Source organism: Symphalangus syndactylus, chromosome 10 (assembly GCF_028878055.3).
Source record: "Symphalangus syndactylus isolate Jambi chromosome 10, NHGRI_mSymSyn1-v2.1_pri, whole genome shotgun sequence".
NCBI lineage: Eukaryota > Metazoa > Chordata > Mammalia > Primates > Hylobatidae > Symphalangus > Symphalangus syndactylus.
This window is the reverse complement of record NC_072432.2, coordinates 115,308,153-115,326,951: the sequence shown is the minus strand read 5'-3', so window position 1 is coordinate 115,326,951 and position 18,799 is coordinate 115,308,153. Positions and strand designations below refer to the sequence as shown.

At 42.4% G+C, this 18,799-nt stretch overlaps 1 protein-coding gene across 6 annotated transcripts in view; it reads right to left on the bottom strand.

The window, feature by feature from the left end:
• PIWIL2 (piwi like RNA-mediated gene silencing 2) overlaps positions 1-18,799 on the bottom strand; it is a 100,270-nt gene that overhangs the window by 45,297 nt on the left and 36,174 nt on the right. For all 6 annotated transcript variants that reach the window (XM_055295625.2, XM_055295629.2, XM_055295624.2 and 3 more), the window contains 6 exons: positions 10,211-10,399; positions 9,542-9,626; positions 8,390-8,479; positions 6,343-6,483; positions 4,039-4,152; positions 2,807-2,995 (listed from right to left, as the gene is read on the bottom strand). In XM_055295625.2, the coding sequence (XP_055151600.2) occupies positions 2,807-2,995; positions 4,039-4,152; positions 6,343-6,483; positions 8,390-8,479; positions 9,542-9,626; positions 10,211-10,399 (808 nt within the window). The remainder of the gene's footprint in view (positions 1-2,806; positions 2,996-4,038; positions 4,153-6,342; positions 6,484-8,389; positions 8,480-9,541; positions 9,627-10,210; positions 10,400-18,799) is intronic.

Genomic DNA, 18,799 nt, shown 5'->3' with positions numbered 1-18,799 from the left:
TATGTTACTATTAATTACCCAGAGCTGGCCCTGATTACCAAAAGATTTATCTATTAGGAGACTCAGATGGCTGGAAAACGACCAGGTTTGAATGCAGGCAAGGTTTACATTACTTGCTGCTTCCAATTCAGTATAACGTTTTTTACTACTCTCTTTGGTTTACTAAACAACTTATTACACTCATACCACAGAACTTTAACCAAGGAAACGGGGAATGCAATACTACAAGAAAGCATTCAGAACTAAATGCAAACTGGAATGAAGCTACTGCCAAATCCATAAGCAGCCACTCCTAACTCTCTGGTGAAGAGACAGAATGATATTGCCCGCAGCACAGCACATGTCGGTATCATCTATTCCTCACTGCTGAAGGGATCCAATATTGAAAAAAGAGGACCTTTCAAAGGCTGAATAAAGAAAAGCAGCATTCAAGTGAATGAAGGTTGCCAACGCTTTACACCAGAAACTGCTACAAATGGTAAATCAGTGGTACCCTGCTCCAAATTAAGATTGGTGTAATGTTAAGACTGTTCAGAGCACACATTCAGCAATGACACCAAAGCATTTCCAAGGGCATGAGAACAGAGCTGTGCACTGGAAGCCTATGGACTGGACATGGCAAACAGGTGCATTTTTCTCAGGCCCTACAATGACTTAAAAGTTTTTGTTTGTTTAAATTAACATTTAAACATAGGAAGATACACACATTTGCAATTCCAGGTTTTTGGCCTTTATCAACAAACAAGCACATTAAGAATCATTTTGGCAATCCTGGGTTTGTATCTCCAGTCACAGGAGTTACCCTCTTTAGTTCATTTCACTCCCCTCCTGGCCCACTTCACTCATTTATACTCCTTATCAGGCTCCTGGAGACATATGAGTTTGTGATTCCTCATAGAGATGATAATGGAATGCCTTAAAGACGAACAGAGAGAGAGCAAGGCTGCTATAAGTTGGTTAGCGATATGAATGAAATTCACATCCATGCCACATGAAAACTGTCAGTTGTACCCTCTCAAAAAGGGAACACAAGAAGTTGTGAAATGGGGGAGCTGATGTACTGGGCTGGGTTATTCTTTTGAAAGCAGAGCAGAACTTATCTACAATCAGGTCTGAGGGAGGCCATGGTAGAGTATGACAGGCATGGTAGATCAGGATGGAATTACAAAGAGAATGCACAGGCTGGGTGCAGTGGCTCACACCTGTAATCCCAGCACTTTGGGAGGTGGAGGTGGGAGGACTGATTGAGGTTGGGAGTTTGAGATCAGCCTGGGCAACAGAAGGAGACCCCATCTCTACAAAAAATTTAAAAATTAGCCAGGAGTGGTGACGCACGTGTACAGCTGCAGCTACTCAGAAGGCTGAGGCAGGAGGATCCCTTGAGCCCTCAAGTTTGAGGTTACAGTCAGCTATGATCATGCCGCTGTACTTTAGCCTGAGCAACAGAGCCAAGACCTTGTGTCTAAAAAAAGAGAGAGAGAAACACACCAAAGAAAGAACACCAGTGTGCTGTTGTGAATGATACACCAAGAGTGCCGGATCAAAAACAGAATGCTGCTGGGCATGGTGACTCACGTTTGTAATCTCACTGCTTTGGGAGGTTGAGGCAGCAGAATCATCTGGGGCCAGAAGTTCGAGACCAGCCTGGGCAACATAGTGAAACCCTGTCTCTGTAATTTTTTTTTTTTTTTTAATTAGCCAGGTGTGATGGCCCACGCCTCTTGGAAGGCTGAGGCGGGAGGATTGCTTGAGCCCAGGAGTTTGAGGCAACAATGAGCTAAGATTGCACCAGTGTACTCCAGCATGGGTGACAGAGTAAAATCCTATCTCTCTAATTTTTTTTTTTTTTTGGAGAAAAGGTCTCACTCTGTTGCCCAAGTTGGAGTAAAGTGGCATGATCATACCTCACTGCAGCCTCAACCTCCCCAGACTCAGGTGATTCTCCCACCTCAGCCTCCTGAGTAGCTGCTACTATAGATGCATGCCACCACACCCAGCTAATTTTTAGATTTTTTGTAGAGACAGGGTTTCACCATGTTGCCCAGGCTGGTCTCAAACTCCTAGGCTTAAGCAACCCGCCCACCTCAGCATCCCAACATGCTGGAATTCCAGGCATGAGCCACTGTGTGCCCAGCTGACCTAATTTCTTAAAAAAAAATTTAAAAAAAGAACTCTATGATACCAAGATGATTGAATTCTAGGACTGAACTCACCAGAACAATTTACCAGAATCTTCAATTCAAGGGCTAATTACTTCCAAAAGCCTTCCCCTTGCTTTTTTCTCTCCCTGTTCCTCTTGTTCTATTTTATTTACAAACAGATAAGAACTGAAAAGCCTGAATAACTAAGTTGTGAGTGCTATGACCTGGCCAGCTCTAGTGTTCCTGATCAGTCCATCAGGACCCAATCAATGGGCCATCTGCCAAGTTCATCACCAGAGTAATTTTAATCTTGAACCAGGCCGGACTGAGGCAGCTCAGTAATGAATCGTGCAAGACGGCACCTAACCCAAGCTGCTGCTTTCTGAGCACAACATATTCTATAGATAATGAACCACAGTAAAGTCAGCTATTCTCTCAGCCAGCTACATGAGAAAAAGAAGACTAGAGTAAGTGAGGGTGCCAACACAGAGTGAGAGAAGCAAAATTAACCAAAGGGCATAAAGAACACTTTTCAATCAGTATTTCATGCGCACATGGGTAAGACAAGTTCTGGGGCATCATCAACAGCAGACTGATAACCATGAAAAATTATTTAAGTAATTTAAAATGGATATCCTATAAATTTATCTGAATTACATTTTTACCTCAGCTCCTAACGTGGATTGAATGGTTCTGACATAGGTCTCTATTCGGTCATCCTTTAGTTCAACCCAGGCCGGTGGGCTCATACGCATGCCAATAGGGCCAGATATCTTCTCCAACATGTTGACCAGTTCTCGTGCCTGATCCATTGCTCTCTTTGGGTAAAAAAGTGCCCAGAAATGCATGGGGATCTAGGAACAACCACAAGCTACTTTTAGTATTTCTCACAATTTAAATATCCCAAATTCATACTTAAGATTTCATTCTAGAGAATAAATTACTTTTCACTCTCATTGCTTGAATCCTGTCTTATCTGACTCCTGTATTAACATGAATGTACATGATAAGAAAACTGTGGTATAGTCTCAAAATGGAATGTTATACAGTAATGAGAATGGAAGAGCAACAACCACACCTAACAACAGGATGAAACTCACCAACACAAATTTAAGAAAAGAAGCCAGACACAGAAGAATATATAATCTATGATTCCATGTATACATAAAGTACAGAAACTGGTAAAACCAATCTGTGCTGTGAGAAGTCAGGACAGTGGTTATACTGGGTGTGTGAGGGGTAAGGGATAGGCAGTAACTGGGAGAATGGAGGGGGCTTCTGGAGTGCTGGTAAAGTTCTGCGTCTTAACCCTTGGTGTGGATTACACAGGTCTATTTAATTAAAAAAGAAAACTCAACAAGTTATACCTTTGTAAGTGTGCTTTTCATTTATATTTCAATAAAACATTTAAAAACATGCATTTTATATATCTGTTTTTATATATCTGGCCATGAAGTCCATGTTGGTCAAAAACACTGAGAAGAAATTATACACCATTTTGTACTTTGATACAAATAGCTAGTGTATTATTAGTTCCCTAGGTGAGGTACTGTTTTAATCTAATTTAACTTCTTTCACGAATACAAATACCCTCTAGATACTCCCAGGGAAAAAGAGGGGGAAAAGAGAAAGAAAGAAGGGAGAGTGGGTAACAGGTTGGCACTATGTGAATTACCATAGCAATTTATTTCCTTTTCCTAAGTCTATGGTCAGGCAAAGGGCTTACCACTAACAACTCATCAACTGCTCTGTTTGAAGGATCCCTGGTTAGTAGGTAATTCAGAATGGGGATTCAATTGGTACTTTCCCTCAAAAAAGAGGACTCTAGATCATTCCTGCTTCCTAATTTCCACACTTTGGGGAATACTGGTCCTCTATCACTTCAAAAATCACTTACAGTCAAGATGGACGGGTCTCTGGTTACTTCCTTAACCCAGTTTAGTTCCTGAGATGTGATAAACGAAGTATTTTTTAAGTTAATTCTTTCCATTGGTAGAACACGTCCTTCAATCTAAACAGAAAATAAACCATCTATGACATGAGTCTTTTCAAACACTATTTAGAAAAACATTGCTACTGCTCTATGAGGCCTGCTCAGCCCCACCATAGACACTTGTCCCTGTTAGAACTTTTGAGACTAGCAGAATAATAAAGCTTCTAGCAGTTAAAGTCCCTGTCAATAAAAACCTACATTTATATGGGTAAAATTATTATAGGTACTAGTCTTTCATTATTGAAGCTTCCACATGGTATCCTAAGAAAGGGATTTGAAAACACTGTCTATTTAGAACCACTGAATAAAGGAAAACAATCTTTAAAAAATATTTTAAAGGGGCCGGGCATCATGGCTCACGCGTGTAATCCCAGCACTTAGGGAGGCCGAGGAGGGCAGATTACTTGAGGTCAGGAGTTTGACATCAGCCTGGCCAACATGGTGAAACCCTGTCTCTACTAAAAATACAAAAATTAGCTGGGTGTGGTGGCACATGCCTGTAGTCCCCAGCTACTTGGGAGGCTGAGGCAGGAGATTTACTTGAATCCGGGAGGAGGTTGCAGTGAGTTGAGATCACGCCACTGCACTCCAGCCTGGGTGACAGGGCAACACTGTCTCAAAAAAAATTTTTTAAATAAATAAATAAAAGTATTAAAAACATAAATGTCCCTAAATTATTTTACCTTCACAAATTGGACTTAAGAAAATAAACAAGGGGAGGCCGGGTGCGGTGGCTCACGCCTGTAATCCCAGCACTTTGGGAGTCCAAGGCGGGTGGATCACAAGCTCAGCAGATCGAGACCATCCTGGCTAATATGGTGAAACCCCGCCTCTACTAAAAATATAAAAAATTAGCCGGGCGTGGTGGCAGGTGCCTGTAGTCCCAGCTACTCGGGAGGCTGAGGCAGGAGAATGGCGTGAACCCGGGAGGCGGAACTTGCAGTGAGCCAAGATTGTGCCACTGCACTCCAGCCTGGGTAACAGAGCAAGACTCCGTCTCAAAAAAAAAAAAGAAAATAAACAAGGGGGCCGGGTGCGGTGGCCAATGCCTGTAATCACAGCACTTTGGGAGGCCGAGGCAGGTGGATCACGAGGTCAGGAGTTCAAGACCAGCCTGGCCAAGATGGTGAAACCCCGTCTCTACTAAAAATACAAAAATTAGCCGGACATGGTGGCATGTGCTTGTAATCCCAGCTACTTGGGAAGCTGAGGCAGGAGAATCACTTGAACCTGGGAGGTGGAGGTTGCAGTGAGCCAAGACTGCGCCATTACACTCCAGCCTGGCCAACAAGAATGAAACTCTGTCTTAAAAAAACAGAAAAAAGAAAATAAACAAGGGCTAGCATGGTGGCTCACACCTGTAATCCTAACACTTTGGGAGGCTGAGGTAGGCAGATCACTTGAGGTCAGGAGCTCGAGAGACGAGCCATGGTAACATGGTGAAACTCCGTCTCTACTAAAAATACAAAAATTAGCCAGGCATGGTGGTGTGCGCCTGTAAATCCAGCTACTCGGGAGGCTGAGACAGGAGAATCACTTGGAATCCGTTTCAAAAAAAAAATAACACATACGAAGATTCAGTTATAAGGATGTACACTGCGTCGTTATTTTTTTAAATTAGTTAATTTTTTTTGAGATGGATTCTCCCTCTGTCTCCCAGGCTAGAGTGCAGTGGCCCCATCTTGGCTCACTGCAACCTCCACCTCCCGGGTTCAAGTGATTCTCCTACCTCAGCCTCCCAAGTAGCTGGTATTACAGGCTCGTGCCTCCACACCCAGCTAATTTTTGTATTTTTAGTAGAGATGGGGTTTTACCATGTTGGCCAGGCTCTTCTCAAACTCCTGACCTAAGATGATCCACCTGCCTCAGCCTCCCAAAGTGCTGGGATTATAGGCGTGAGCCACCACGCCTGCCCTGCATCACTGTTTATAATAGAAAAATACTAAATTCAATTTGAATGTAAAAGGATAGAAAACCGTTAATAAAAAGTATCAGACAGCCATTAGAAATACTTAGAAAAATATGACCAGGCACAAAGGTTCACACCTGTAATCCCAGTAAGACTCTGTCTCAAAAAAAAAAAAAAAACTTAGAAAAATATTAAATGACATGGACATTCAAAATATACTGACAACAAAAGGAAAGTCACATAACTATTGCACACGTGTGTCTGTACATGTGCATACACCATCACATTTTCTGGTTTACCTTATGTACATCCTTTTGCAGACGAAGCCCCCAACGCATCAGTTCATTGGTGGCTGCCTCGTTCTTTGCAATTCTCTGCAGCAAGCATTCCAAAGCACTATGGTGTTGCTTGGGGCTCAGATTGATTTGCTGGGCCAAATCCTAAACAGAATTAACATAAAGATAACTTATAAAGATAACTTCACCAGTATGAAGTTAAATAAACCCCAGTAGGTCTAAAATGTTTCTCTTTCCCATTGAAATCAGCAGAAATTTTCAAATACCTTCAAGGACTTATTAAATATATCTCTTAGGAATGTGAATGTGATATAAGGTTAACAATTGATTGGGAGGATGAGGTGGGTGGATTGCTTGAGCCCAGGTGTTTGAGACCAACATGGGCAACATGGTCAAGACTCTGTCTCTATAAAAAACTTTAAAAAATTAGCCAGGTAAGGTGGTGCGTGCCCTGTACTCCTAGCTACTCAGGAGGCTGAGGCAGAGGATCACTTGAGCCCAAGGGATTGAGGCTGCAGTGAGCCATGATTGTGCCACTGCGCTCCAGCCTGGGCAACAGAGCAAGATATTGTCTCCAAAAAAAAAAAAAAAAAATTGAATAATAAAAGAATTTTAAATGTCATTGACTCTTTCTCTTTCATGATGTATGGATCTTATTTCTTTCTCAAAGCATGTTTTGACTTTAAAATTCCTATAAGAGCCTATGAAACAGGAACAAAGGGGCTTGATTACACCTACTTAAAATGTGGGGCCTGGCACAGTGGCTCATGTCTGTAATCCCAGCACTCTGGGAGGCCAAGACAGGCAGATCACTTGAGCCCAGGAATTTGAGACCAGCCTGGGCAACATAGCTAGACCCCATCTGTATAATAAAACAAATATTAAAAAAGAAATAAAATTTGGGAAAAAATGTGGAAAAAATGCCACGTGCGAGGCATCCAGCCAAACAAAATAGAAAACCATATTCAGTCTAACACTATATGCCATAGTATACTAGGCATTTGACGTTACCATAAGTCACTTTTTTGCCCAGAACTTGTCATGGTGTTTGACTCATTTATAGGTGCTTGCTAAATACTGTTAAGTAAAATCTAACAGGTAGGCAGGAAGATTCTGAATCACATAAGTGATCTTTATTCTTCTGAGATGAATGAATTGCACAGCTGTTATTCCCTCTGAGGTAGTCATTAGGGTCAGTAAGTCTACAGGGGTATATAGATACAGCTCGGTGATCATAAAGTCATCAGGTAACCGGGAGTTGTAAGGAAAAGGCCCTGACCTACAAGGTAGGTGAAAGTAGAAGAACTGGAAGGTAAACATAAAAGAAATCTCTCACAGGAATTTGGAGCTTCACTTCAAGCTCTTTATGATGCCACATAAAAACTGTATGTGGCATATGGGTCTAAGACAGACAAGGACCGGAAAGTGAGGCAGCAGAGAGGAGTTCAAGCACGGACAGCCCCAGACAGAGTGTGGCAGGCCGGCTCTCGGGGTCTGGACTCATGTCACCTAGGTGCTAGGTGCTGTACCCATCTCTGCTACTCAGCCCTGCCCACAGGAGCTGAGCCCAACATCCCCAGGACACTCAGGGCCCCACAAGATAAACTTCTATCCTCATCTCCCGACTTATTTGCTTTTTGCCTCATTATCTTCTCCATGCCTTCAAATAAACTGAAGGCTTTAGAAATGTTACAATAACTCAGTGCTCTCAAAGAACCTCACCCATGGTCATATGACCAGTTTACAATTATCCACCTGAATGGTGAGGATGAAGACAGAGTTGTTTGCTTCTTATTTTATAATCCAGTCCCTCTACTGTTCTAATGACCTTCAAAAGGAAGTTCTGATATGCTTTTTCACAGCGTGTGTGGGAAGGGACAAGGATCATGTTTTACAGAGGAGAAAACTGGAGCCTGGAAGAATGGACAGGCCCAGGTTACAATGCAAGCCAACATCAGAGTTGGAACGTGACTCGGTTCTAACTCAAACTGTTAACCAAAAGCCTGCCTCACAAAGTGGGCATTTCTGGCTGAAAACACAGGACTCCAACCTTCATGGCTCTGAAGTCCTTCTTCATCTTCTCTGGGATTCCGGTCATAAAAGAAAGCTCGGGCAGCAGCAGGATTTCCCCTTTTAGCAGCTTTGAAGAGAGAACGAAGAGGGAAAATAAGGCAGTACAAGAGGCTCATGTTCCTGACCATACAGGACATGCCATGGCCAGGGCTGCTCCCGCAGTGATATACCTTGCACACTAAGGAGTACAAAATCCTGGAGGAGAGAGCAGTGAAATGCTAGAAGTATTTTATCCTTTCTCCCTCAGTCACTATACATACAGCCTGTTGTATTAGGTCAAAGGAAAAATATTGAAACTGTCAAAGGAGAGTAAAAATTAGAAAAAAAAATCTGTCCCTCTTGGGCCTCAAGACAATGGTAAGACAACGCATCCCATCACTAAGCAGTGTGCCTCAGTCTCACCGTAACCTACTGGTCTTCAGTCTTCACATTTAAGACAGAGGAGTCAGGTAACAAGGCACCTTCCTTAAGCCTCTGGCCCTGTTAAAATAAATATCTAGGCCAGGCGCAGTGGCTCACGCCTGTAATCCCAGCACTTTAGGAGGCCGAAGTGGGCAAATCACAAGGTCAGGAGATCGAGACCATCCTGGCTAACATGGTGAAACCCCATCTCTATTAAAAATACAAAAAATTAGCTGGGCGTGGTGGCAGGCTCCTGTAGTCCCAGCTACTCAGGAGGCTGAGGCAGGAGAATGACGTGACCCGGGAGGCGGAGCTTGCAGTGAGCCGAGATTGTGCCGCTGCACTCCAGCCTGGGTGACAGAGCCAGACTCCGTCAACTAACTAACTAACTAATTAACTAAATCAATCAATCAATCAATCAATCAATGTCTACACCTTTCCTCATGGATTCAGAGTTTTAATCTTCCTTCACTGGAAATTCTCCTTAACTCTTTAACCTAATAGCTTATGTGGATATTTAGCTCCGCCTCGTGGGGACTTCCAAAGCAGATCTTACCAGTATGAGTGGTGCCTCTGGCTGGATGAGACAGACAAACACTTGCACAGCTTTCTGCAACCACACTAGGATCGCTACTCCATAGCTCCCACAAAGCCATGAGGACGGCTAAAAGCAGCTGACAAGATGAAGAACTTAAGCTGGAATTGTAAGCCTGACAGCCCTACTCACCATCCCATGATTATTCTGTCTCTCACTGGGCCTGTGAATCAGCAGTGGCTGGTCCTCTTCCTTAATTGTGATCCCGTAATTTTTGCTAGAACAGAGTACAGGCAGGAAAAAATTTCAGAAGCGGCATCAATACTCTTAGAGCACCACAGTCTGAGTCTCTTAACCAGGACTGAGGTACATAATTTGCATAATACTCTTGTCAAGGAGCCACTGGAAACCGATCATAATATATTTATAACCAGAAAAAGCAGGCTCAAATTATGTTGCAATTAAATATAGGAGAAATAAGGCTAAAAGTTCAAGAAAGACTTTGTTCAAAACATGAGGTTAAAGGGCTCAGGCAATAGAAACATGAAATGACAGTCAAATGATTAATGACTTGAATTTAATCTCTCCAGACTTCTAATAAAATCAGAAAAAGAAATACAATTCAAAGCCCTGAGATTAATTTATATAGTAACTTCCAAATTACTAAAATAATTGAAGCCATAATGGTAGCATACTCAGGTCAAATCCCACAAACAAGCTCATTCAGTCTTAGACACATTACCAATTCAATTATTTTGAGAGTGTCAAGTGGTATGCTATTGCAGAACTCAATATCTGCTGGAGAACGTGGACTACATCCAACCCCCACCCTGAGGCCCAAACCCAGTCTCTTCTCGCTACCTGTAGTATTCCAAGAATGTGATCTCTTTCCCATCAGACATCGTGAAGCTATCCTTTGGAGTCTTATTCCAATCCACATCATCAATACGATAGGTACGATTGTTATATCGGGTGATAACAATATTGCCAACCAGAAGCTTAGTACACTCATCCTGGAAGTGTTCTTTATTCTGCTGATAAATGGCATGCCTTTGGAAAGAGACAAAAGACTTTTGGATCACAGTGTATATCCAGAACAGTATGAAAGGGATAGGGGATCAAGTAATTGGGAATCTAATCACAGCTATATAGCACCAGAAGGCTCCAGTTCTGTTAAAAGATGGGACTCTTGGCCAGATGCAGTGGCTCACGCTTGTAATCCCGGCATTTTAGGAGGCAGAGGCAGGAGGACTGCTTGAACCCAGAAGTTGGGAGACCAGCCTGGGCAACACAGTGATACCTTATTTCCTTGGTGGGGGGGAAAAAAAGGAAAAAGCTTAAGAGGGCCTGAACTGCAGGAAATAGAGAATATAGGCCTACCAGGGATGATGGCTCACAGTTGTAGTCCCAGCTATTTGAGAGGCTAAGGTGGGAGGATTGCTTGAGCCCAGGATATTGAGATCAGCCTGGGCAACATGGCAAGACCCCATCTCTAAAAATATTTAAAAAATTAGCCAGGTGTAGTGGCATACCTTGTAGTCCCAGATACTCCAGAGACTGAGTGAGATGGGAAGATGGCTTGAACCCAGGAGTTTGAGGCTACAGTGAGCTATGACAGCATCACTGCACTCCATCCTGGGTGACAAAGTAAGGCCCTGTCCCTAAATTAATTAAAATTAATTGTTTAAAATTTCGTACTTTGAAATACTCATCAAATCACAGAAAGTTGCAAAATCTGGACATAGAGTCTCATGTACAAAACTGCCATTGCTATAGTATCATTAACTAGACTACAGATCTTACTCCATTTTCATTGTTATTTACATACACTGGTGTGTTTGTATGTGTATACAGTTTTCTCTCATTTATAGGTTACCACAATCAGATACCAAACTGTTGCATGTCACCACCAAGGGACTATTTCCTGCTGCCCTTTATATTCACACTCCCCCTCCTTCCCTAGATCTGGTAACTACCAGTCTATTCTCTAGCTTTGTCATTTTGAGACTGCTATAGAAATAGAACCAAAAAGTGTACAATCTTTTGAGATAGAGAAAACTTAATCTAGGGGTAGGGATAGGAACCCACGGCAAGCCAACTACAAGTGGCAAAGGAGAAAAGCAAAGTTCTGTTAGCCTAGATTTGTCGTCTAAGTTGGGGTGAGCAGTGCATCAACCAGAAATTTAAGGGCTAAATACTGGCAATCAGAAAGCCACAGAAGGCCACACATCCTTGGCTGACTGGGAAACCATCTATGCTTAGAAGAGAGCCAAGAAATCTCAGCTGAAAGTTAAAAGCCAAAAAACATGGGAGAACTACCTGTAATTTTGAATGCATTATTCAATCTACACACAAATCCATTAGTAGAGATGGAAGCCTTATGGGGTCACGGGGTTTGAGTATAACTGCTCTCCAAATCATTACCCGAATGACTACGCTCTACAGACAAGGGGGTGATCACTAGGAAGCCAGGTTAAAATATGATAATAAGGAAAAACTGAGCAAAGACATCAGCAGCTGAACGCCACAGAAATAACAGAGTCTTTAGTCTCAATATGGATAGGTTAATTTAAAAAAAGAAATCAGAAAAATAGGCTGGGTGCAGTGGCTCACACCTGTAATCCCAGCACTTTGAGAGGCCGAGGTGGGCGGATCAGAATGTCAAGAGATCGAGACCATCCTGGACAACATGATGAAACCCGTCTCTACTAAAAATACAAAAATTAGCTGGGCGTGGGGGTGCACGCCTGTAGTCCCAGCTACTCAGAAGGCTGAGACAGGAGAATCACTTGAACCCGGGAGGCAGTGATTGCCGTGAGCCAAGATCATGCCACTGCACTCTAGCCTGGCGACAGAGCAAGACCCCGTCTCAAAAAAAAAAAAAAAAAATCAGAAAAATAAACGATCCAGACTTGCCAAAATATATTAAACAGAAAGAAAAATAAGAAATCTCCAAATATTTGAAAATTATAATACACTCTAAATAACCCATAGATCAAAGAAGAAAGCACAAGAGAAATGAGAAAATATCTTGAACTGAAGGAAAATGAAAAATCAGACAATAAAAAAATCAGGGGCTGTAGCTAATGCAGTGCTCAGAGGGACATTTGTGCCTTAAATTACATGAGAATGAAACACAGAACCTACACATTTATGATCAAATAATAACTGACAAAGGTGTCAAGGTAAATCAGCAGAGAAGGACAATCTTTTCAAGAAATAGTGCTGTGATAATTAAACATGTAACAAAAGGAACTCAGACCGTTACCTGACATCACCTGTAAAAGTTAACTCAAAATGGATCGCAGATCTAAATATGAGTTAAAACCATAAACCTAAAAAAAAACAGAAAATCTTTGTAACCTCGAGTTAGGCAATGATTTCTTGGATATGACACCAATACCAAAACCTACGAAAGAAAAAGTATAAATTCGACTTCATCAGAATTAAAAATATCTACTCCTTAAAAGGGACCACTGGGCCGGGCATGGTGGCTCATGCCTGTAATCCCAGCACTTTGGGAGGCTGAGGTGGGTGGATCACTTGAACTCAGGATTTCGAGACAAGCCTAGGCAACATGATGAAACCCCATCTCTACTAAAAGTACAAAGCAGCCAGGTGTGGTGGCGCATGCCTGTAGTCCCAGCTACTCAGGAGGCCAAGGCATGAGAATCGGCCCGGAGGGCAGAGGCTGCAGTGAGCTGAGATGGTGCCACTGCACTCCCTCCTGGGTGAAAGAGCAATACCCTGTCTCAAAAAAATAAAATAAATAAAAAAGAATAAAAAACAAACAAAAGGGACCACTGGCCGGGTGTGATGGCTCACACCTGTAATCCCAGCACTTTAGGAGGATCACTTGAGCCCAAGTGTTCAAGAACAGCCTGGGCAATGTGGTGAAACTCTATCTCTACAAAAAAATTTTTTTTTAATTAGCTGGGCATGGTGGTGCATGCCTGTAGTCACAGCTACTCAGGAGGGTGAGGTGGGAGGATTGCTTGAGCCCTAGAGGCCAAGGCTGCAGTGAGCTGTGATTGCACCACTGCACTCCAGCCAACAGAGCAAGACTCTGTCTCAAAAAAAAGTCATCTTTAAGAAAAATGCAAAGACAAGCTACAAAATGGAAGAAAATATGCGTAAATCATGTGATACGTGCATATCATTCACCTGATAAAGGATTTGTACTTCTTATATGTAATGAATTACTGCACAACTCAGTAAAAACAACAACCCAAATATTTAAAAATAGGCAAAAGATATGAACGGATACTTCACCAAAGCAGACAAATGAATGGGAAGTACACACAGGAAAAGATGCTCTACATCATTATTCACTAGGAAAGTGTAAATCAAAACCACAATTGGATACCACTGTATGCTGGTTAAAATTTCTAAAATTAAGACTGACTAAACCAAGTATTGGTGAGAATGTGGAACAACCTGAATTCTCAGGCACTGCTAGTGGGAATGTAAAACAGTACAGACACTTTGGGAAAGACTTTCCTACAAAATTAAACACACACCTACCATATGACTTGCCATTCCACTCCCAGGTATCTACTAACCCAAAGAAATGAAAGTATATGTCCACACAAAGACTTGTACACTAATATTTATAGCAACTTATTTGTAACAGCCAAAAGCTGGAAAGAATCTGGAAACAGTGGGTGAATAAATTGTGGTAGAGCCACAAGATAGAACACTACCCAGCAATTAAAAGGAATGAACATTTGCAACATACAACAATGTGAATGATTTCAAAATAACGCTGAGTGAAAGAAGCCAACCGAAAAACAACAGAAGGCAGGCAGGTGGGTGGGTGGGCTGTTGGGTGGGTCTTCTTCCTCGCCCCACTTATGCCTATAATCCCAGCACTTTGGGAGGCTGAGGCTAGGTAGGAGAACTGCTTGGGCCCAGGAGTTCGAGACCGGCTTGGGCAACATAGTGAGGCCCCACCTCTATTAAAAAAATGTTTTTATATAGCTGGGCGTTTTGGCAGGCACCTATAATCCCAGCTACACGGGAGAATCGCCTGAACCCAGGAGGTGGAGGTTGCAGTGAGCTGAGATCGCACCATTGCACTCCAGCCTGGGTGACAGGGAGAGATTCTGTCTCAAAAAAAAAAAAAATAAAATAAAAAATAAAATAAAATAAATACAATAAAAAAGAACAAGAACATAGTGATTCCATTTATATAAAATTCTAGAAAATGCAGAATAATCTCTAGTGACAGAAAGCTGACCAGCATTTGCTGCCCATGGCGTGCAGAGGAGGAACAGAAGTGGGAAGAGGCTTCAGAGAGACCTGAGTACATTTTGGGGCAATGGCCATGTCTATTTTCTTCACTGTAACATTTCACAGGTGAAATATATCAAATATATATACATATATGAAAACTCATCAAACTGTATACTTTAAACGTGTGTGGGTTTTTTATGGATGTCAATTGTACCTTTACACATCTGAAAAAAGAAATTAACGGAACAGAATAAAAGATACGGAAATAGACTCAAACAGATTAATACTGAGTGTAGAATAAAGTGGTATTTCAAATTTGTAAGAAAAAAGATCATTGACCGGGTGCGGTGGCTCACGCCTGCAATCCCAGCACTTTGGGAAGCCGAGGCAGGTGGATCACCTGAGGTCAGGAGTTCAAGACCAGTCTGACCAACATGGAGAAACCCTGTCTCTACTGAAAATACAAAGTTAGCTGGGTGTGGTGGCACATGCCTGTAATCCCAGCTACTCGGGAGGCTGAGGCAGGAGAATCCCTTGAACCCAGGAGGCGGAGGTTGCAGTGAGCCGAGATCACGCCATTGCACTCTAGCCTGGGCAACAAGAGCGAAATTCCATCTCAAAAAAAAAAAAGAAAAAAGATCATTAAAAAAAACAAGTTAGCTTGCTAGCCAACTTTAGAAAATTCTTTATGAAGTTAAGATTAATATCTAAGAAACTAAACAATAAAACTAAATGAAAACAAATATTCATATACTCCTGAGAATAAAATAAAATTCCCACAAACTGGAAAAGATGGATTACTCTGTCATCATAGTAACAAGTAGCCATAAGAATGGGTTTTTTTTTTTTTGTTTTGTTTTTGAGACAGAGTCTCGCTGTCGCCCAGGCTGGAGTGCAGTGGCGCGATCTCGGCTCACTGCAGGCTCCGCCCCCCAGGGTTCACGCCATTCTCCTGCCTCAGCCTCCCGAGTAGCTGGGACTACAGGCGCCTGCCACCTCGCCCGGCTAATTTTTTGTATTTTTAGTAGAGATGGGGTTTCACCGTGTTAGCCAGGATGGTCTCGATCTCCTGACCTCGTGATCCGCCTGCCTCGGCCTCCCAAAGTACTGGGATTACAGGCGTGAGCCACCGCGCCCGGCAAGAATGGGTTTTAAGCCTGTTGAATCAATCTACATCAATTTACTTCAGCAAACACACTTTTGCAAGCCAACTAATCAATGTAATCCCCTTGTTTCTATAAGCCAGCCAATCACGGATGACTTAATCCAATACGCATACCTGTGAGGGCAAATCAATCCACAAGAGTCTCGCCTGCCTGAACTATACTCTTCTCCAATATTCTATAGAAGACCAATAGTCTCTAACTGCAGTAAGCAAGAAATTCAGCTTTCTTTTTATTTCCGATAGAACAGAGGTCTCACCATCCTCTGACAATTCTGGAGGTCCAACCAAGATAATTTTGAAAACTTCCCAGGCAACATTCCAGAGATTCTCAGACCAACAATCCACTCACTGGGCCCTTGTGTTTAACTCTTTGTTCTTCAGATCTGCTGTCAAGTGAGTCAATCCCAACAACCATCTGAGGTGTGACTAGTTTCATTAAGCTCTAGTTGCTGAATCCCAATATTTATAACCAAACAGGCCTTTGTCATTAGCCTTAGGTCTTTATGTAAGCCAATTAGCCTTACTTCCTTACATAAATAGACCTTTTGGTTTAGAAGTACAGCCTCCAGCATATAATCAGACCTAGATCTTTGTGTGAGGTCATTAGCCTTTTTGTTTTGAAAGTATATCATTTGAAAATATTTTTGCCATTAGCTTTTTTTTTTTAAATAGGGTCTCACTCCATTGGCCAGGTTGGGGTGCTGTGGTGCGATTATGGCTCACACTCACTGCAGCCTGGACATTCCAGCTCAGGTGATTCTCCCATCTCAGCCTTCCGAGTAGCTGGGATGACAGATGCGTGCCGCCATGCCCAGCTAATTTTTGTATTTTTTGTAGAGACAGGATTTTGCCATGTTGCCCAGGCTGGTTTCGAACTCTTGGGCTCAACCAATCCACCCTCCTCAGCCCTCCAAAATGCTGGGATTACTGGCATGAGTCACTGCACCCAGTCAGTTCTGTTTTTCATTTGCTTGCTTTGCTTTTACTATTGTCTATACATATAAGGCATTTTTATTTGTTCTGGACTGTCTTTTCTGCTCAACATAAAGAAGAGTACTCTTTAGAAGAAGCTAGATGAGGCTTCATACCAATTCAGGCCATTCCTGAGAGCTTATGGTTGGAAGCCCATTAGACCAGCAACCCAACTGTAAAAATTTGGTGAAACCCCGACTCCAAATGGTTCCTATCAGCAATTTTTCATCCACTGATCCCGATCCTTCTCCTAGACTATAAATTCCCACTTTTCCTTGCTGTATTCTGAGTTGAGCCCAATCTCTCTCCCATACTGTAAATCCCCATTGCAGGGGTCCTTGTGCCCATTGCACTGGTTCTGAATAAAGTCTGCCTTATCATTCTTTAACAAGTGCCACGAATATTTTTTTCTTTTAACAGAAATCACAACTAGATGCATTACAGTAAAACTTTGAAAGCCAAAGACAAAAATAAAAAAAAAATTAAAAAGATAACAGTATTATTGGTGATTGATTTGTCAACAGGAACAATGTTGACAAACCACGGGCCAGGTGCAATAGCTTACACCTGTAATCCTAGCACTTTAGGGGGCCGCGGTAGAAGGGAGGATAACTTGAGGCCAGGATTTCGAGGTCAGCCTTGGCAACACAGTCAAACTGCATCTCTACAAAAATAAAAATAAAATAGGCTGGGCACAGTGCCTCACACCAGCACTTTGGGACGCTGAGGTAGGAGAATCACTTGAGCCCAAGAGTTCGAGACCAGCCTTGGCAACACAGTGAGACCCTGCCTCTATGAAAAAATGAAAACATTAGCCAGGTGTGATGGTGCATCCCTGCAGCCCCAGCTACTTCGGAGACTGAGGTGGGAGGATTGCTTGAGCCCAGGAGTTTGAGGCTGCAGTGAGGTGTGATCGTGCTACTGTACTCCAACTGGGGTAACCAAGTGAGATTCCATCAAAAAAAAAAAGCGAAGAATGTAAGCCAGATAATATTTCTCAAAGGGCGAAAAGAAAGCAACTGCCAAACCCAGAATTTTAAGTTAAAGGCAAGATGGAAAACATTTTTAGATAAAAATTAAAAGAATTTGTCACCAGCAGAGTCCACACTAAAGGACATATTACAAGCAGTTCTTCAGGCAAAGGGAAAGTAATCCCATATAGAATCCTGAGAGATGCAGGAAGGAATAAAGAACAAATAAAATTTCAGAAGACAACAGTAAAGAAAAACTCCCAAAGCTCCCAAATGGGCAGGACAGGCTGAGGAGAGACATACAAAGATTCTGGAATCAGAAATTAAAACGGCTTTAGATCTTTCAACAATAAATCTAAAAGCAAGGACGATGGAGTAGTGCCTTCAAAATTCTCAGAGTAAAGTATCTCCAAACTAGATTTATAACCTAGAGTTATATACCCAATCAAACTAGACAACTACTTTGTAAGCTAAAGATATTTTTCAAACATGTAAGGTCTCAAAATAATTTCCTCCAATGCACACTTCTTCTGGATAATACTGGAGTATATATGCTACACCAAAACAAGGAAATAAATCAAGAAAGCAGCAGTTATGAAATCTGACATACAGGAGATTCCCCATAAGAAGGGAAGAGGGGGCCAGGCGCAGTGGCCCACGCCTGTAATCCCAGCACTTTGGGAGACTGAGGTACGTGGATCACAAGGTGAAGAGATCGAGACCATCCTGATCAACATGGTGAGACCCCGTCTCTACTAAAAATACAAAAATTAGCTGGGTGTGGTGGTGCGCGCCTGTAGTCCCAGCTACTCAGGAGACTGAGGCAGGAGAATCACTTGAACCTGGGAGGCGGAAGTTGCAGTGAGCCGAGATCGCACCACTGCACTCCAGCCTGGGCAACAGAGCAAGACTCCATCTCAACAAAAAAAAAAAAAAAAAAAAAAAGAAGGGAAGAGGAACCCCAAGACAGTGATGGTTCAGCCAGCCTGGAGAGCAACCGGCTGAACTGAAGCCGATCAGGTTCTAACAGACATTTCTAAGATGGTATTGAATTCAGTAGGAATGGGTCATTAAATGAATTGAGAACTTACCAGTGACATAAGAAAG